The following is a 16,566-nucleotide window of genomic DNA, read 5'->3' as shown; positions in this document are numbered from 1 at the left end:
CCGCTGATCCTGTAATCGTTGCATTTGACAATATTAAATCATTTGCATAGTGAAGCCTAAGCTAGTAATGTACTCTTTAAGGCAAAACGTTTTCAGGACCGACGGCCAGTAGCTAAGCTGGTCCATCTATATGGTACATAACTTACAGTGCGTAAGAATGAAACATCATCCTGTTCGGATGAAACGGCCTCTGGATTATCACCCATGATTTATTCTATCAGATAAAACAGCGAATGATCTCCATTTACTTCCACCGGTGAATTAGAGAAGTTCCCATGAGATAAAATCAAGATCCAGTCCAAAACACATCCTGAAGTCCGTAACTGGGCGCCGGACCGGCATGTAATCCTTTTGCGGGTGAGAGTCAAAAAACGGCGATGGCATCGCCAAATTGCCGCTTCACCCCGTGCGCACACTCCAAATGATCAAACACCGAACTGTACAGGATGCCATCCGCAGTTTTTTTTCGCAGTCATTACTTTCACATCCACCCACAATTTGTGGTTAGTTAGCTAGGAGGAGCTATTTTTGGCATCCAAGCGCCGTCCGAAGACGCGCCAACTGGCCAGCGCCGGCTCTCTGCAGGAACGAGATGAGCGACTCAGTGCGTTCCACATACGAAACACTCAAGAGTGAAATCAAAACTTGCAAACGAGACAGATGACGCATTTGTTTAAATACAAAAATGTCCCTTAGTAGATGATACAGGAATATGCGGTGATTTTGCAATGAGCGCAACAATCGAGAATCAAAACGAAACAAAATCTGATGGCGGCATGTGACCTTACGGACAGCTATACCTTCAAATCAAGTTACTCATCTCCAAAGACCGGGTCAAAGAAGTACAAGTACATCCCAACTACTATGGGCTGCGAAATGCAATTTAATTCATGCACTTGAAACATTCTGTAACTGTAATTAAGTTGTCGCAGCTGATTTCAGTTAATAACAGTACATTACAATTACCCGTGGTAAAGATACAGAGCCCAGAAAGTGCTAAAAAATTCACTAAAATTATTAAGGAAGTCTCCATTGAAAAAAATGTTACACCGGTATTACAAACCGTCTCCTAAGATGAGACAAAATCGCAGCAAAATCACACCACTCACCAGCACAATCACAGTTTTATGTATGAGAGATACTGGCATAATTCCAATTATGCTGAAATTTCTCAGCGGCATTTTTTCTCTGCACCGCATCCATCGTTGCAGCTACCCGTTTGACCGCTGCTCTATCAAAAATCTTCTTGGCCAAACGATTTTTCGGAGTGTTGTCCTCCGCCGCCAGATCAGTCAAATTGTCCTGCTTTCGCGGTTTCCGCTTCTCTACTTTCAAATTCTTTCCCGTTGCTGCTTCGAGATCTTTTAGGAATTCCGGTTCCTGCCAGTCAGGAACTTTTTCCGCCTCGGCTCTCTCCTTCGCCAGTCTCTCCTTCCGGCGCTCTTCTTCATCTGAGGGCGTGCCTGTCCCGTCGCGGGCGATAATTTTTCCATGGAACGGGCACTTTACACGGTCCTGACGTGGACACAGTTGTCCGTTCGGCAAAGGAGCGCGACAGAACCATTTAACCGGTTCAAATTTACCAGCAAACGGCATCGTGCGACTCAACAAAGACTCTGCCACCTGTAAATTGGGCGAGTCCTTTTCCGTATCGGGGGCGGCCCAGAAACGATGGACAGCGTCCACTTTAGGGTTGGCGGGTAACTCCGGCAGTTTGTCGGAAGGCTCACCCCACCTTTCCAAATCTGGGCCGAACGGAACAACAGGAGCCACGGACAAATGTGCGTCGCGCGTCGATACGGACTTCATCTTAGGCACCGTCTCTAGAGTTGCCGACGAACTTGTTTGATATACAGGGTTCACACCAGAGGTGGAGGGTTTCTACAAACGGATAAAAGTCGAAGGTGAAAATGCAAACATCAGTACATATTACATAACATAAACAACACAAACTCACAATATAACAGAAATACTTGCATGTTAATTGATAAACGATAAAACAATTTACTATGGCGCAGTAAAAAATCTTTACTAAAAACTAGATCAAGTGCAAAAACAATAGTTCACAAAAACCAGTGATCACATAAGAACATATCTAAAATTCTTTAAACACGAAACAGTGCAACAACACATGATTACCAATTCGTCATCCAGATTGACCATTTCGGTTTCCTGAAAACTCCCTTCCGGAACGTCGACAAAATCTTCCTCTTCACTATCACTATCACCCTTTTTTCGTTTACTCCGATTCAAAAAATTAATCCCAAGCGTAGCGGCTTTTCTCAGCAAGATTTCAATCCGCTGTTTCAGATCGATACACATTTTCACATCCTCCTGCTGTGCGCCAGACTTCGACAAAACACTCAACCAATGCACCGTCAAGGGGAGACATTTCCCATTAAGCAGCACCGCATTTTCCTCCATCTTCTCAATAAGCGCTTCAGTCTCGCTAGTCCGCTCCATGCGAAGGGTGCGCGGGATTAAATCCACCTGAATACTGAACGACGCGGTCGACGGCAATCCATGCGCCCGCAAATTCGTCTGCTCGACACTGGGCGACGCATCCTGAAGAATATCAGGCACAACGATACGGAAAAGATTTTCCGTTTCGTTCATTAGATTATCCAATTCCTCCTCACTTTCCAATATTTGCGATTTAATTGCATCGATTTTCTTTTGCTGAATCGTTGAATTTCGTGATTCCGTGCGCGGTGTGAAAAGATCGGAAAACGACGATGCTGAGCTGGCTGGATGAACAATTTTCTTCGTATCATCCAGAAAGCGGTACGCCAAATCGAGTTTCTTATAGGTTGAGCCAAATTTGTCTGTCCATGATTTAAACAGCGCTACGGATGCTTGTTTCAGACGATCAGCAACGATTTTTGGTTTTGGCAGCGGTTTACGTCGATCAGTCTCGGCAACAAGAACCTACAAAAAAATGCAAAATGTTCGAAGTGGATCAATATACACTGTAAAAGCTATTTTCACAGGTACACTTTGCAATGCTTACCATGTAGTCATTCAAGTTCTCGATGAGAAGTTCGCGGAAACAATGGGAACGATCAAACAACTCCCTGATCAACAAGAAAGCGCTCCAGCGCATTTCTGCATGTTCTTGGGACAAATGCTCCCATAACAGGCGAAAGGCTTCCTTCACGTATTCGTCTGATTGTCGACAGATGGATTTCAGTTCTTTTAGCGATTTATCGGAAGTACGATTGTGTCCGGAGTTAACTTCCTCTTCAATGAGCTGCAAAAGACGATGTTGAACGCGCTCCTCCATAATCAGAAAACTTAGCGAAGTGACCAAAACAATTACAAAAAAGGGTTTGTTTTCAATTAAGGACTTGAACGACCATATAGATTATGGCAACTAATGATAAATACGAGTAAAACTAAAAAAATATGCATCATATGGAGCTGCGAAAAACGATTTTCTCAGATGTTTCCTTCGCCAATAGAAAACTCGATTAAGTACGTAGACAAGATGATATTGATCACCATCAAAAGTCAAGTCAATCAACTGAAAACCGGAAACAGAACCGCGCAGCTGTGCATGAGCTCCGCCAGCAGTGCGGTGACTGCGGTAGCAGCGAACGCCAGTGGGCGAAAGTCTCGATGGCGAAGTATGGCCAGACATTGTATTTCCGTTTGCGCATTTCCTGCCGATTAAATTAGTGGAATTATGAATAGTCTGTCCCTTCTAACGTGAACTGGGAAAAACTGCACTCGCTGAGACAGTCTTTCGTGTAGACTGTCGACAGTGATCATTGTTGTTAATACATTCTGAATGAAGATTATGAAGTCCATAAGTAAGGAACGTAAGGCAACTGTTTCCTGGGAAAATGGCAAATCACCAGCTCGGCACTTTTATTTTAGCATGGCATTATCACAGACAACGAAAACCAAACGACAGAACAAATAAAACTTTACTAGAGCAAGTTTTCATGCTGACTTCTCAATTTTTAGCATAATTTTCATATTACACGACGCTAACTCTGCCACCAAATACCGAAACACTTGCGGTATTCTCACGGTCACCACCTTTCCACCGTTCGGGCACACTTTACACATCCACTGTATGGGCAGTGATGCGTCGGCTGGATCTTCCCGCGGTATCACAATCGGTGACAATATACTCCCACACATTTTGCAAACTTGACTCTGCAAAACAAACTAACGATTAACCCAGGACTACTAGCTGCTGATGGGAAATAACCTTACAGTTGTTCCGTCTGAATTGTTGAACAGACGATCATGCAACAGATATGAAGCGCCGTGTGCAATGAGAGCATCCCGTTCCATCTCACCGAAGCGCGTTCCACCGCCCCGCTTTCGACCCTTAATTGGCTGACCAGTCAGTTCATCCACAGCGCCGGTGGTTCGCACCTGATACTTATCCGACACCATGTGCCGTAAACGCTGATAATACACCACACCGAAAAAGATAGCCACTTCCAGTTCTCGTCCGTCCACTCCACTGTACATTCTCTCATTTCCATAAAAGTTGAACCCTATCAGCAAATGAGAAATCGTTCAAGATTACACTAATCGATGAATGCAAGAAAGCGTGCACTGTCGCAAGTGACAAACCAATAAGTACTTAAATCGACTTAGTCCAAAATTCATTACCTGCCGTTTGTAGCATTTGCCCAAAACGTTCAATCGCTGTGTTATCCTCGCCGTAGACGAAGGGTGTAGCATCGAAACTCACTCCATCCAGAGCTGCCACTTTCCCGGCCATTGTTTCAATCATCATCCCAATCGTCATACGGGAAGGGTAGCCGTGAGGGTTGAAGATAATATCAGGAATCATGCCGGATTCAGTGAACGGCATATCTTCCACAGGGTACAATTTGCTACACACACCTTTTTGTCCGTGTCTGCTGGCAAATTTATCGCCCACTGTCGGCGGTCTCTGCAAAAGTAACGAAGTTCACAATATCCATTATGCAGTTGACTGCATAGCAGAGTTATATGAACTGGCTAATGAAAATAACAAAAAATTAAAATAAGTAAATAAAATCAAGAAAACTAAAACTGAAACAATTCTACACAATTCGAGCATAAAAACAAAAATTATAAACATATAATTGTTTTGTACGCGCCACTTCGGAGGATAACAGAAAACTTATTTTTAGTAAACTTACAGGTATACGCATAGTGATGCACACATGATTGTACACCTCGCTTCCGCTTTCCGAACCCAGACAACGGACACTATCCACAATACCCATCTCCAGTTCATCCCATGTCTCAATTTTTTGTCTCTGGGATATTTTATCATAATAACTACATCAACAAGATGCATTTGAAAAAACTGCGTCCAAGGTCCATATTTGTCACACAGCAAACCGAAGCAGTTTAATATCAAGTTGGACAACCATCTTACCAGCACAACACGTCGCCTGGTTCAATGCGTGTGCCCACGTACGGCAGTCCGTCGGGCCCAAGATTTCGAAGCTTGGCATCCGAACTGACAACTCCGAAAACATACGTGGCTTTTGAACTTTTGGACTTCTCTCTCAAATCAATGAATTCAGATTTATAGATGCTTCCATAACCAAAGCCACGTTCAAAAGAGCCTTTGTTAATAATCATGGCATCCTCCATATCGTATCCCTGAAATAAGCAACATATGACAGCGGCAACAATAGGGAAAATAATCTTTGCCTGATGGTTACTTCGATGGACCAAAACTCTAAAAATACTTCTCCTTACCGTGAAGGATATGACCGCAACGATGGCATTCGTTCCCATCGGATGATCATCCATTTTGAAATATTCATGGGCCTTTGGCCTAACTAAAGGCGACTGCGGTGTCTGAATACGGTATAATTTGTTGTCGGCGCGTGCCGGCCAGTTTAATACCGGTGTAGCCATAGACTGTTTTCCCATCTATCAAAAATTAATTTATTTAACACACCGATCTCAGCACTTGTGAGTTTTGATATAGTTTTCTCAGTTTGATGCAGTGACAAATTTCTGACCTGACACTGGTACAAGTTCCTGGGACTTTGGTTGTGATCCGAAAACGGGATCATGGCAGCTACCTCCGACAAAAACACTTGCTCTGTCAGTTCCATATGGGTCGTCAGATCTGGATAAGCCTCTTCCTTCTTTATGCAGATGTTGAGATACACCTGCTCGAAAGATCCAATCCATTCGACAGTATTGGTACGGAGGTTGATCACCGGTCTGCTGAACCGTCCCATACTGGACAGGAAGACATACAATCCCGGAAACTGTCCAGCATAATCGCTCTTCGGCACAAACGCTAGTTCTGTGTCCTCTGGTATACTCCCCGACGTCTTTAATACTCGCAAATAATCGACGACTTCAGCAGCACTGTGATCCGGTAACCATCCCACCATTTTTCCATCCACCATTACAACATGATACTCCATGAACAATCCCATTGGAACGGCATCCGGATCAATCATTCCGAGACTTCGCAGTAAGTCCAGAAATTTTGGGGGAACTGGACATCCCCTCGCTACCCGACATGCAGCAGCTAGGTGGTTCAACAATCCACACGGTGCTCCATCAGGAGTATGAACAGGACACATAAATCCCCATGCTTCCGGTAGGAGTTTCCGGCAGGCTGTGGTCCGCATTTCTTGGAAGAATGCACCGCGATGTACGGATCGAAAATGTGCTATATAACGCATGTAGTTGATTTTATCAGCGACCACCGCAAAACCGGAAGTCTGTTGGAGATTAACCAATGTTTTAGGGTTGAGATTTCCGGTAGCCAAGAAATACTGCATGGGACGAGTAACTAGTCCTCCTCTGCTGAACTCTTCGGACACGTACTGCGTGGTCAAGGCTTTGGTTTTTGTCCCCGGCCTATCCATTGCTTTTTGAATGGCAAACAGCGCGTTTCTGACGAGAATTTCCAATCTTTCCTGAAGCGACAAATGATAAAGGTTAACAAGAATAAATCGTACAGAACAAGAAATCATTTACTACTGCATGTGCCAGTAATTTTAACAGAGAAAAACGATACGATATTTTGTAATGTACAGCAAGCACCAAGCGATATATTATTACAGTTAAAGAAACGAGCAGCACTTTAACGAACAAATTCAGCACACTGCAAACGTTCCATTGACCGCTCATAACAGGGTTTAATGCAAACAAATCGAATCCCTAGCCTAGGGTTAATAAAAAGCAAACCTGCATTCTTACTTTAAGAACAACAAGATACGTGTTTCCAGAAGTCAGAATATCCTGATTCATAGGACTATCAGGATTCTCCACTGCACATCCTCCACGAACAAATACGTATAACTTTCTCACCATGAAGCTATTCGGAAAAAAGCAAGTAACTTCCACTTGCAACCACAATCTTACAAAACCCTTGCACGTGAAACCTGCACAATTATGAAGAAAAAGGAAACGTACCATAAAAATCGCACGCGTTCTTCGTTCGTTTCCAGATGAATGGCTACGCATCGCTTCAACAATATTTCGCAAATTTCCTCGTCAGTATAGAAGTCGGCATCCCGGAATTTACTTCGGAATTCCTGCCCTAAGAATTTCTGCGCTCCCTTTTGACTGTATAGCTTGTCTTTCTTTTCTGCTAACAGCTGCCTCATCATGGACATTACACATCTGCAAACATAGAGTTACTTAAATCAAAACGGATGCTTTACGTGAGCGCGACAACAAACAAGAAGATTGTGTTAATTTTACCCTTTCAGAAAAACATTGTCTTCCTGGCCTTTGGCAATTTCTTCAAAGATTTCCTTGTCGGACCAATTCGTGAGAGCTCGAATTACAAGCATCACTGGCACATAAAACGGCTCTCGATCCAGGACAAATGACAGAGTGCAAGTTCCGGTGCTGAGGTAATGGAGCACGTTCGTCTACATAAAAAATCGAAATAACTGAAAATAGTAATTTCACATCACGTCGCTTCAAGCCACTCACGTTGGCAGTCCCATCTCGTTTCACGCAGCGAACAGTAACACCGAACTCCGTGAAATCCTTTTCTTTTTTTGCCCAACTGCTACGCTTGATAGCCATCGCCTAACGAATCAAAGCCGCGCATGAAACGAGCTCAAAAGTTTACGATTAACGAAACGAAAAAAATATCATAAATCTAAGTATACACAGAATTTTAACTGATTACAATATTCCTAACAAAACCAAAAATGGCTAGTCTTACATAATTCGCCCTCTGTGCTATCAGCAGTCGTAACAACTTTTCATTCCCATTAATAATGAAATATCCTCCAAACTCCTGCAAATTACAGCATAACAAAACTTCAATCAATATGCGAAATATCTCAATAACAATATTTTCTCACGTTTTCCTCTTCTCCACATTTGATCAGCTGTTTCGGCGTCAAACCGTGAAGATGGCATTTACTTGACTACAGAAAACAAAACAGCTGTTTCGCGATCATTTGCATGGCACCGAAGTATGCGGACAAACCTTAACCATAATTGGAATCTCGCCACCTGGTCGCTCAAAATCACCCATTTCTTCTCCATTTAACGACCACCGTAGCTTCAACTTCAAGGCACCAGCGTATGTAATTTTTCTTTGCCGACACTAAAAATCAAAGAAGCCCTACCTTCAATTGCAATGTTCGTTATGCTTAAATTCTAATTCTTCACCTCGGTTGGTCTCAGTTGCGAATTGACAGTTCTGGCGTTGGTATTATCCGGTTTATTTACGCTGGCTTCCCTGATTTTCAGCCCCACAATCCTTCCATCTTTTAGCTTTACGCGCTGCCAGGGAATATCCTACAAAGCGCACGGTTATCGCAAGCCGAAAGCCACCAAATGGCAGGAAATTTACATCGCGTTTCACGTCGGCAGTATGTTCAAGAATGAGTACCTCGATAGCGTAGCGCAATCCATCGCCAATAGCAAAGTTAAAGGAGTCGATGTGAGGACGGGTTAGAGCCTGGACCGGCTGTCAATCGGAATACCTTATTAGGTCGACAACTCGACAATTTCCCCAGATTTCGACATGCAATTTGCAAATCTCATAGTACCTCGTACGCTGCTGGCGCGATCACAGGTCCGCTTGCTGTCAGATTGCGCAGTGAGGTGGTTAAATCCGACACAACTCCAGAGATTTCTGGTTTTTCAGGCATTTTGCAGTTTTTGTGGTGATTAGTACACGCCAAGCCAAACCGTAATCAATCTGTTGAATCAGAACGACAAGCTGCACAAGCACTTCGGCGATCGGTATGGAATCAGGTAACACACTGAGATTTGCTTAACTCATTTCCTGCAGCATCTGCTGTTAAATTAATAAGTGAAAGGAAACATATTACTGCGCTTATAAATTCAAAAACTTCGTTGAAAAACTTTTTTTGGCACTGGATGACAGGATGAGTCGAGCGAAAGACTCAAAAGTCAAAACTGCTTTTTAGAGCATCCAAAGCTTCAACATAGTAAGGGGCATTATCTTCAACCGGAAGCTCGTTCCAGACGGTATCCGTTGCATACCGCATCCGCCTTGGGCAGGCGATTGTCAACAAGACGTCACTGAATTCATGCATTGGATGCATTCATCATGCAGGTGTCCAGTGTCCACTGTCCAGATTGGACATTACATGGAACATCCAGTGGTTATTATATTGATTTTTTATTACTTAACAACTTTGGAGCTCTTACAGCTTACTCTACCGTCTTCACGTTCCGAAGATTAAAAGTTGTTTGTGTCACTTGTGACTTGTGTGTATCTGAGTTCTGTGTGTAAATTTATTTACAGTAAATTTGCTTTATCCTAACAAACTAACAGTTGTATGTATACAAGACAAAATGTCAGAAGGAGCACTGTCCGACACTGCAAAAAATCGCTTGTATTTTGAATTAAGTCGGAATAGCGTCCCTGGGAATGTGGATAAGCGCAATGGTGTGTTTAGCTTGGAGACGGTAGAGAATCGCCTGGACATACTGCTAGGTGTATAAAGGGACCAGTGGGTACTGACTACGCAGGTGGCACTTTCCTGATAAACATCAGGATCCCTTATGATTATCCTGAACAGCCACCAAAGATGCGATTCATCACAAAAGTCTGGCATCCCAACATTTGCTCGAAAACAGGGGAGATCTGTCGAAAATTCTTCGATCCGTGGTGTGAAAGCATGACGGTGGAAACAATGTTGTCATCTCTTCGAAACTTGCTACGTTCACCGGTGAGCAAAATGTTTGCTGAAAGCATTGGAATGCAGTGTGTCTGTGTATGATAATGTGTCTGTTAAATTTATTACTCCATTGACTTCGTTGCAACTCAGAAACTGGTCGGCTGATTTGTTCATATTGCCAGATTCTCACGAATTCCGCGGCGAAAGATCCCATCGTAGCCTGTCAGTAGTGACGTTGCGCAGCGTGCTTCTGGTGGCAGTTGCTTGTCGCTCGTCGCTTTTATCCAGTCTGCGCTCTATCTCTGATAGACAGAGCACAGACTGGATAAAAGCGACGAGCGACCAGCAACTGCCACCAGAAGCGCGTTTGCGCAACGTCACTAGTGTACTGCGTACTGGCTGATCCGGAAAAGATAAAAAAGCTGTTCTCGGTAAAAGAAGGTGAGGCCTTCTTCGAATATGGGATTTTTGAAAGTTTGAACCAACTGGACAAGGTGAAGGGTAGTGTTTAATACAGTACTTGTTATTATTGACGGGCGCGTACTACGTCATTGTGCATTGGTCGAATGAAGATTGAGCTACTGCACTTCTTTGCGATTTCTATGAAACCGCGTGGGAGTTATACGAGAGTTACTGTATACGAGTACAAAACCTCCAGATAGCCAGCGTGAGGTCGGCCGCATGCTTCGTCTCTAATGATGTCATGCGACTACAACGTGCACTGCATGCAGCCTTTTAGCCGTCTGTTGGTTGAACGTGATCATGACGTCGTCCTGTTTCAATTTTTTAAGATTATTGAAAGCGAAAAAACGTTTCGGCCGCCTTTCAGTTTTGAGTTTTCGTTATCGTTTTGGTTTGTGTTGAAATTGAAAATTATTGTATGGTATAATCGAGGTAGATTACTGAGTACGTAATGGTAGTGCTGTCTTGTTGGCTTTCTTAATTTGGCTGTTGGAGATGGCACTGTCGGATACCGCGATTAGCCGTTTGCTAGTGGAACTGACCAATATGACCAAGGAACCAGACGAGAACGTCCGCGTCGTATTTTGGGATATGATAGAAAATCGTGTAGAAACTCTAACGGTGACCATCGCTGGACCGGCCGGAAGTGTCTACAAAGACGCTGATTTCCTGCTGGATGTCAAGCTTCCGGAAAATTATCCGCAGCGTCCGCCGAATCTGCGCTTCCTAACAAAAATCTGGCATCCAAACATTTGTCCAGTCACGGGACGGTTGTATCCCGGCTTCTACAGCACATGGTGCGAATGTATGACGATAAAGACACTTTTGGGAAGTGCTCGCGGTTTGCTCAGTTCTCCGGTACGTACACATTTAGTGCATTAAAGCGCACGCATTTTATAATGACCTAATTGCATTGTTGCGTTATAAGGACACACATTTCGTTAACGTTTTAGCTTCTCGGGGATTCTGCCAATGCCATCTTAGCATACCAGTTTGTCAGTAACCGGGACCAGTTTGATCTGACGGCCCGGTACTGGCTGCATGTGTACGCTAATGCTACCAGCACAGCATACACGGAAATGGACAGCAAAGTCGCTCAGCTGATCGAGACGGGATGCTGCGATGAGACGTCGGCACGGGATGCGTTGGCGTTTGCGGAATGGGACATCGAACGTGCCTTCGAAAATTTATGTGGTAGCCCTCAGTTGGAGGATCTGGATCAAGAATTAGCCATCCAGCAAGCGATCGCATTTAAAGATAACCTGGGTGATACAGTTACGTAAATCGTACATAAGTAACGTACTCCGTCTCTTTTACCTCGTATTACGTGATACATTATGAATACTCCAACAGTATTCTGTACAGATAATAATTTTTACGTTTATAATTTTGAGTTTTATTTGTTTGCAGCTCTCCAGTATTATGAAGTGCCTCTGTACAGTGAAACGAAAATCCTAACCTTGTCGTTTCATTTTTGTCAATAATATGACGTCTTGTTCGCGTATTTTTTATTTCCCAGTTATTTGTCTTTCGCCCAACAGTGTCGGCACTTTTGTTTTTTTTTCGACCTTTTGTCGGTAGACAGACGTAATCTTGCTGCTCCTACTATTGTTGTTTATAAGAATTTTAAGGAAAACTGGTCTCGATAGTTTATTAGTTTTATGTGTAAAAAGATCCTTTGTCGCGTTTGAAAGGAATTAAAATGAAATCCAGATATCAACCGGGCTCTGGCTGCGATCATTTTTCTGAAACAACAGGTTCCAACGCATTCAGTGCCATTCACAAAGCACTTCAGTAAGAAACGTTTTATCGTTTCAGAACTTTAAGCACAAAAATTCTGTATCAATTAACTACATAATGTTTGTTTTACAGTAAGTACGTATTGTTTTAAAGTTAGTCTTATATGGACGCAAGAAGGTTTTTCAACTTTAGTAGTTTAGTTCATCAAACCCAACCCGTCGAATCATTCACACAAATCAACTCTTTGACAATAAAGATACAGCCAAACAACATTAGTTCGCCGTGAACGGCGTGAAGCTAGACAGGTAACAAACCACCTTTGGTACTCCAGCAATGTTTACATGATCAACAAGACACAAGCCCATCGCACAACCGGTGACAGCAATCCTCATCTACTTGGGCGGTGGGGGTGGTGGCATCATCGGCATGCCTCCACCGCCTGCCATTTTCGCTGGCGGACCTCCCGCTTTTGGTCCCAAAAGAATCTGGCGCTGCTGCTGGATTTGTGCCTCTTGAATCTGCAGCGACTCTACTTCTAACGCCACGGGAAGAGCCAAAATAACAGCGGATGAGGCGATCACCCACATGATCTCTCGAGCATAGTGATACAAAGTGGATGCTGTATACTTGGATGCATCCCAAACCTTGGAAGTAGTTTCACGAACCGGCTCCGGGAACATCTCCGTTAAGCCCTGCAGACGCTCCACCAGGGTTTCCTCCTCAAATTCTTCTTCGTATTCAAGAATCAACTGATCACCGCCGCCTCCATGATCAGCCATTGCGAGCGGTTTTAATACGTCAAAGATGTGATTCGGTAAGAAATTACAAAATCAACGTTGTTCGCACAGGTTCTGAGTCAATAATTATGAGGAACTCAAGCTGACAGCTAACTTCAAATTTATGAGAGATTTTTCAGTTCTCAACTAATCCTTGCGTTACAGAAATATTGCACCAGCCAAAAGACCAAAGCGCATTGTGGCGACTGCAATATCGGAGCTCTGTCTAAGGTGCAGCCGCCCCTTAAGCAGGTCACATAGACTTTGCCGTTTCTCGCGTCTTTTAGCTTTTGCTGGTTTGACTTTTGCGGTTTTGCAGTTTTGCTGTTTAAGCAGTTTAACAGTTTAATTTTATGTTTTAAATTTTCCAGTATTTTTTACTTCAGTAGTTTTCTTTGCATTTTATTTTTTATGGTGAATGCTTTTCGAGATTGCAGTGCCTTCTCGGAAAACCTTAAACTCTGAAATTTAGGAACTGTTCGCTCACTTCGCTGGTCGGAGGTTTCTTTGGAAGGCCGAAATGCCTCGTGCGAAGAAATATGTCACGAAACTACAGCCGCTGACTGCGGATGATATCGAAGAGCAGCTGCAGCGTACTGTTATTATCAATCCGGGTTCGCGGTACATTCGCATGAGTCGACCAAATGACAGAGAAGCCGTAGTTCTCCCTCACTGCATTGCACGGAGACTCCGTAAGCGAAAGACCTCCGTGTCATCGGACGAACCATCTTCCGAGGAGCCAGCCAAAACCGTACCAACGACGCCGCCGCTACCCGAACCCTTTTTCGATTTGGATGAATTTGGAGCCACGAAGGAATTTAAGTCAGCACTGGCAGCTGCTGAAACCTGGCTTAAAGAAAACACCAACGAAGAAAAGGCGCCCGGGAGAACATATTGCTCATTTGAGGCGAAAGAGAGCGAAGAGAATGTCCCTGCAACGAAGGAATTTGCTGTTGGTAATGAAGCTCTGGATATTATTGCGTTGAATCCAAACTACATTTTGAATTGGCCCTTACGACTGAAACGTTTCAATACACATGAAGGTATGATATGATACATTTTTTACAAGTTTTAAACGAGCTGATGGGTTGACAGAACTTGATAATTTTTGGCTGTGAGGAGAAGTTCACAAATGTAACGATTTTACACTTTCTTCGGTTTACTCACTTTACTGCTTTAATACAGCATTTTTGGTGTACAGTATAAAATATATTCGAGGCTGATAAATTGTTGTAATTAATTTTTATGTGTTTGTTATACTTTTTATGTGTTATGTGTTTGTTACTTAAATTCATGTGTTTTTTACACTTTTTGTTCCGAGGTTTTGTAGGTATGTTGATGTCTAACGATTAAATTTTGCTGGTTATAATCCAGATCCTTGTTAATTTTTTTTGTGTTTTTGTCTGGCTAAATGTATTGATTGTTAAATAAGTTAGTCGCTCCATAGAGTAGGTGTGTGTACTCTGTAGTTTCTGTACCTACTGTACTTGTACTGGCTACACGTGCACGAATTGATCTGACTTGTGGTTTTGCACTAGGCCCGAATGGCTCTCGTTCAGCTGTCGCGGCAGACTTGGAAGACATATGGGATCGTATTTTAACGGAAGAACTCAAAATTCCTCAATCTGCGCGCACAGAGCACCGCGCTGTGCTGATTGTTCCTGATATTTACGACCGCAATGACGTGCACGATATGGTGGAAATTATTATGAACTCGCTCGACTTTTTTGCCTGCTTTGTTGTGCTTGAAAGTGTCGCGTCTGCATTTGGAGCGTGCTTATCGTCGGCATGCGTGGTCGATGTAGGTGCCGAGTGTACGCTAATTTCCTGCGTTGATGATGGTATTTCTATTCCGGACACCAGGATTTTGCTACACTATGGTGGAGAAGACATTACCCGCTTAGCCAACTGGTATTTTCAGCAGAAATTCCGTGCTTTCACCCTGCGATTGAATACGTATGCCAACTGGATCAGGATGGACGCAATTAAAGAAGCACTGTGTCACTCTGATTTTGCTCTACAAGGAATTGTCGATCAGGTGATTAAATTGCCCTCGCCGGATAGAGAAGAGACGGTGCATATGCGAATGCCGCATGAATTTGCACGAGTGCCATGCATGGCATTGTTTTTCCCCGGATTGATAGCTCCTGAACGGCTGAATAATTTGGTGAGATACCATCAGGGCTACGAAGGTTCTTGTGAAGACATATACGGAGGAACTGGTAAAATGCCTAAAAAATCTCCGAAGAAAGTTCAGAAACCGGAAGACGACCAAAATGTTTCCATGCAGGTAAGTCAACCGATGTCCGTGGCGATAACTGAAATAGATTGACAATATCTATAGTTAGTAAATGCATTCACATGATCTCGTACTGTTTACAGAATGACACTGAAGCTGCTCAAACGGGGAATGGGAATTCAGCAAGTGAACCGGCATCCGGGCAGTTTATTGAGCTTCATAAAGCCATTTACTGGAGTATTACGCGGTGCGCTTCCGATGACCAGCAGAAGAAAATGCTGAGAAACATCCTCGTTGTCGGAGGTGGATTGGGCTTCTTTCCTGGCGTGCTGAATTTACTGCGGCAGAAATTGGAGGAAGTGGTTCCGCCAACACAAGAAATCGTGTTAACGACAAATTCCAGAGAGGTGCCACCCGATATTCATGCTCCAAAAGGTGCTTCTATAATGGCTGCTTTGGAAACTGCTCAGTTTTTGTGGATCACGAAAGAAGTAAGTACTGTACAGTACAACGGTCTTTACAAAAGAAAATGAGTCTTAACATTTTGACCACAAAAATTTCATAATGCTCGATATCGCCACTTGAACAAATTGCATTTGTTCAAGTGGCGATATCGCATTTGTAAATTTGCTGATTCTGTAAAAGCTGTCGTCATTTGCTTCGATAAATGCCGGATATAAACACTCTGCTGACTTGATGCTACGTGTTTGCAGGAATGGTCCCGATTCGGTGTGAAGATTTTACGCGAGAAATCGTGCTTTGCCTGGTGACATACTACAGTAACAAATCAAAATCCAGAAATTACAAGACAGCGCGCTACATTACTTTCTCTTTCGGTGATCTCTGGATTTCGAGTCTCTGTTTATCCTTTGTATTGATTTTTATGTTTCAGTAGGTTTTGTTACATCTTAAACCTGTCATATGCAAAATGACCAGGTTATGTTACCACTGTTAATGAGTGTTGACTGTGTTGTGTTAACGGAATAAACAAAATAAATTAAGTACCAATACCAATTTCATGGTTTTGAGTTTTCATCGTACTTAGTTTAACAATCGGTTCACCACATAGTTTTATTAAGCGTAATCGAAACTCGAAAGCGTGCTGCCATAAATGAACAGCTATAAAAAGGTTCGCTTAAAAAATAATAAAAATTTAAATTACGTGTTAAGTAAAAATGCTGGCAATACGTCGTCGTCGTACATGGTAAAAATCAGCATCAAAACGTCAGTCTACAAC

General features: G+C 43.1%; 6 protein-coding genes across 8 annotated transcripts in view; 2 read left to right on the top strand and 4 right to left on the bottom strand.

Moving 5' to 3' along the window:
* The window catches only part of LOC129587474 (ryanodine receptor-like), a 28,121-nt gene extending 27,679 nt beyond the window's left edge, over positions 1-442 (bottom strand). For all 3 annotated transcript variants that reach the window (XM_055481238.1, XM_055481239.1, XM_055481237.1), the window contains exon 1: positions 147-442. In XM_055481238.1, the coding sequence (XP_055337213.1) occupies positions 147-206 (60 nt within the window). In that variant the 5' untranslated portion in view covers positions 207-442. The remainder of the gene's footprint in view (positions 1-146) is intronic.
* Positions 443-875: 433 nt separating this feature from the next.
* On the bottom strand, positions 876-3,530 carry LOC129587530 (UV-stimulated scaffold protein A-like). Its single transcript, XM_055481324.1, has 3 exons — positions 3,011-3,530; positions 2,140-2,928; positions 876-1,881 (listed from the first exon to the last, which is right to left on the bottom strand). The coding sequence occupies exons 1-3, from the start codon at positions 3,281-3,283 to the stop codon at positions 1,126-1,128; spliced, it is 1,818 nt and encodes a 605-aa protein (XP_055337299.1). The 5' UTR covers positions 3,284-3,530; the 3' UTR covers positions 876-1,125.
* Positions 3,531-3,853: 323 nt separating this feature from the next.
* Positions 3,854-9,389, bottom strand: LOC129587439 (DNA-directed RNA polymerase I subunit RPA2-like). The gene is made up of 17 exons (XM_055481181.1): positions 9,012-9,389; positions 8,852-8,929; positions 8,629-8,757; positions 8,444-8,563; positions 8,316-8,381; positions 8,174-8,248; positions 7,936-8,034; positions 7,699-7,871; positions 7,408-7,617; positions 7,192-7,309; positions 5,991-6,908; positions 5,722-5,898; positions 5,393-5,622; positions 5,151-5,292; positions 4,633-4,918; positions 4,225-4,514; positions 3,854-4,164 (listed from the first exon to the last, which is right to left on the bottom strand). The coding sequence occupies exons 1-17, from the start codon at positions 9,111-9,113 to the stop codon at positions 3,946-3,948; spliced, it is 3,432 nt and encodes a 1,143-aa protein (XP_055337156.1). The 5' UTR covers positions 9,114-9,389; the 3' UTR covers positions 3,854-3,945.
* A 1,234-nt stretch (positions 9,390-10,623) lies between these two features.
* On the top strand, positions 10,624-12,294 carry LOC129587472 (ubiquitin-conjugating enzyme E2-22 kDa-like). The gene is made up of 3 exons (XM_055481234.1): positions 10,624-11,432; positions 11,528-11,848; positions 11,985-12,294. Exons 1-3 carry the CDS (start codon positions 11,070-11,072, stop codon positions 12,030-12,032), a joined length of 732 nt encoding a protein of 243 aa, XP_055337209.1. The 5' UTR covers positions 10,624-11,069; the 3' UTR covers positions 12,033-12,294.
* A 31-nt stretch (positions 12,295-12,325) lies between these two features.
* On the bottom strand, positions 12,326-13,267 carry LOC129587471 (mitochondrial import receptor subunit TOM22 homolog). The gene has a single exon (XM_055481233.1). The coding sequence runs from the start codon at positions 13,091-13,093 to the stop codon at positions 12,707-12,709; it is 387 nt and encodes a 128-aa protein (XP_055337208.1). The 5' UTR covers positions 13,094-13,267; the 3' UTR covers positions 12,326-12,706.
* Positions 13,268-13,406: 139 nt separating this feature from the next.
* On the top strand, positions 13,407-16,312 carry LOC129587605 (actin-related protein 8-like). Its single transcript, XM_055481419.1, has 4 exons — positions 13,407-14,133; positions 14,629-15,380; positions 15,473-15,820; positions 16,043-16,312. Exons 1-4 carry the CDS (start codon positions 13,611-13,613, stop codon positions 16,097-16,099), a joined length of 1,680 nt encoding a protein of 559 aa, XP_055337394.1. The 5' UTR covers positions 13,407-13,610; the 3' UTR covers positions 16,100-16,312.
* Positions 16,313-16,566: the final 254 nt, after the last annotated feature.

Source organism: Paramacrobiotus metropolitanus, unplaced genomic scaffold (assembly GCF_019649055.1).
Source record: "Paramacrobiotus metropolitanus isolate TYO unplaced genomic scaffold, Prichtersi_v1.0 Parri_scaffold0000025, whole genome shotgun sequence".
In the NCBI taxonomy this organism is placed as follows: Eukaryota; Metazoa; Tardigrada; class Eutardigrada; order Parachela; family Macrobiotidae; genus Paramacrobiotus; species Paramacrobiotus metropolitanus.
This window is presented reverse-complemented; position numbering and strand designations above follow the sequence as displayed.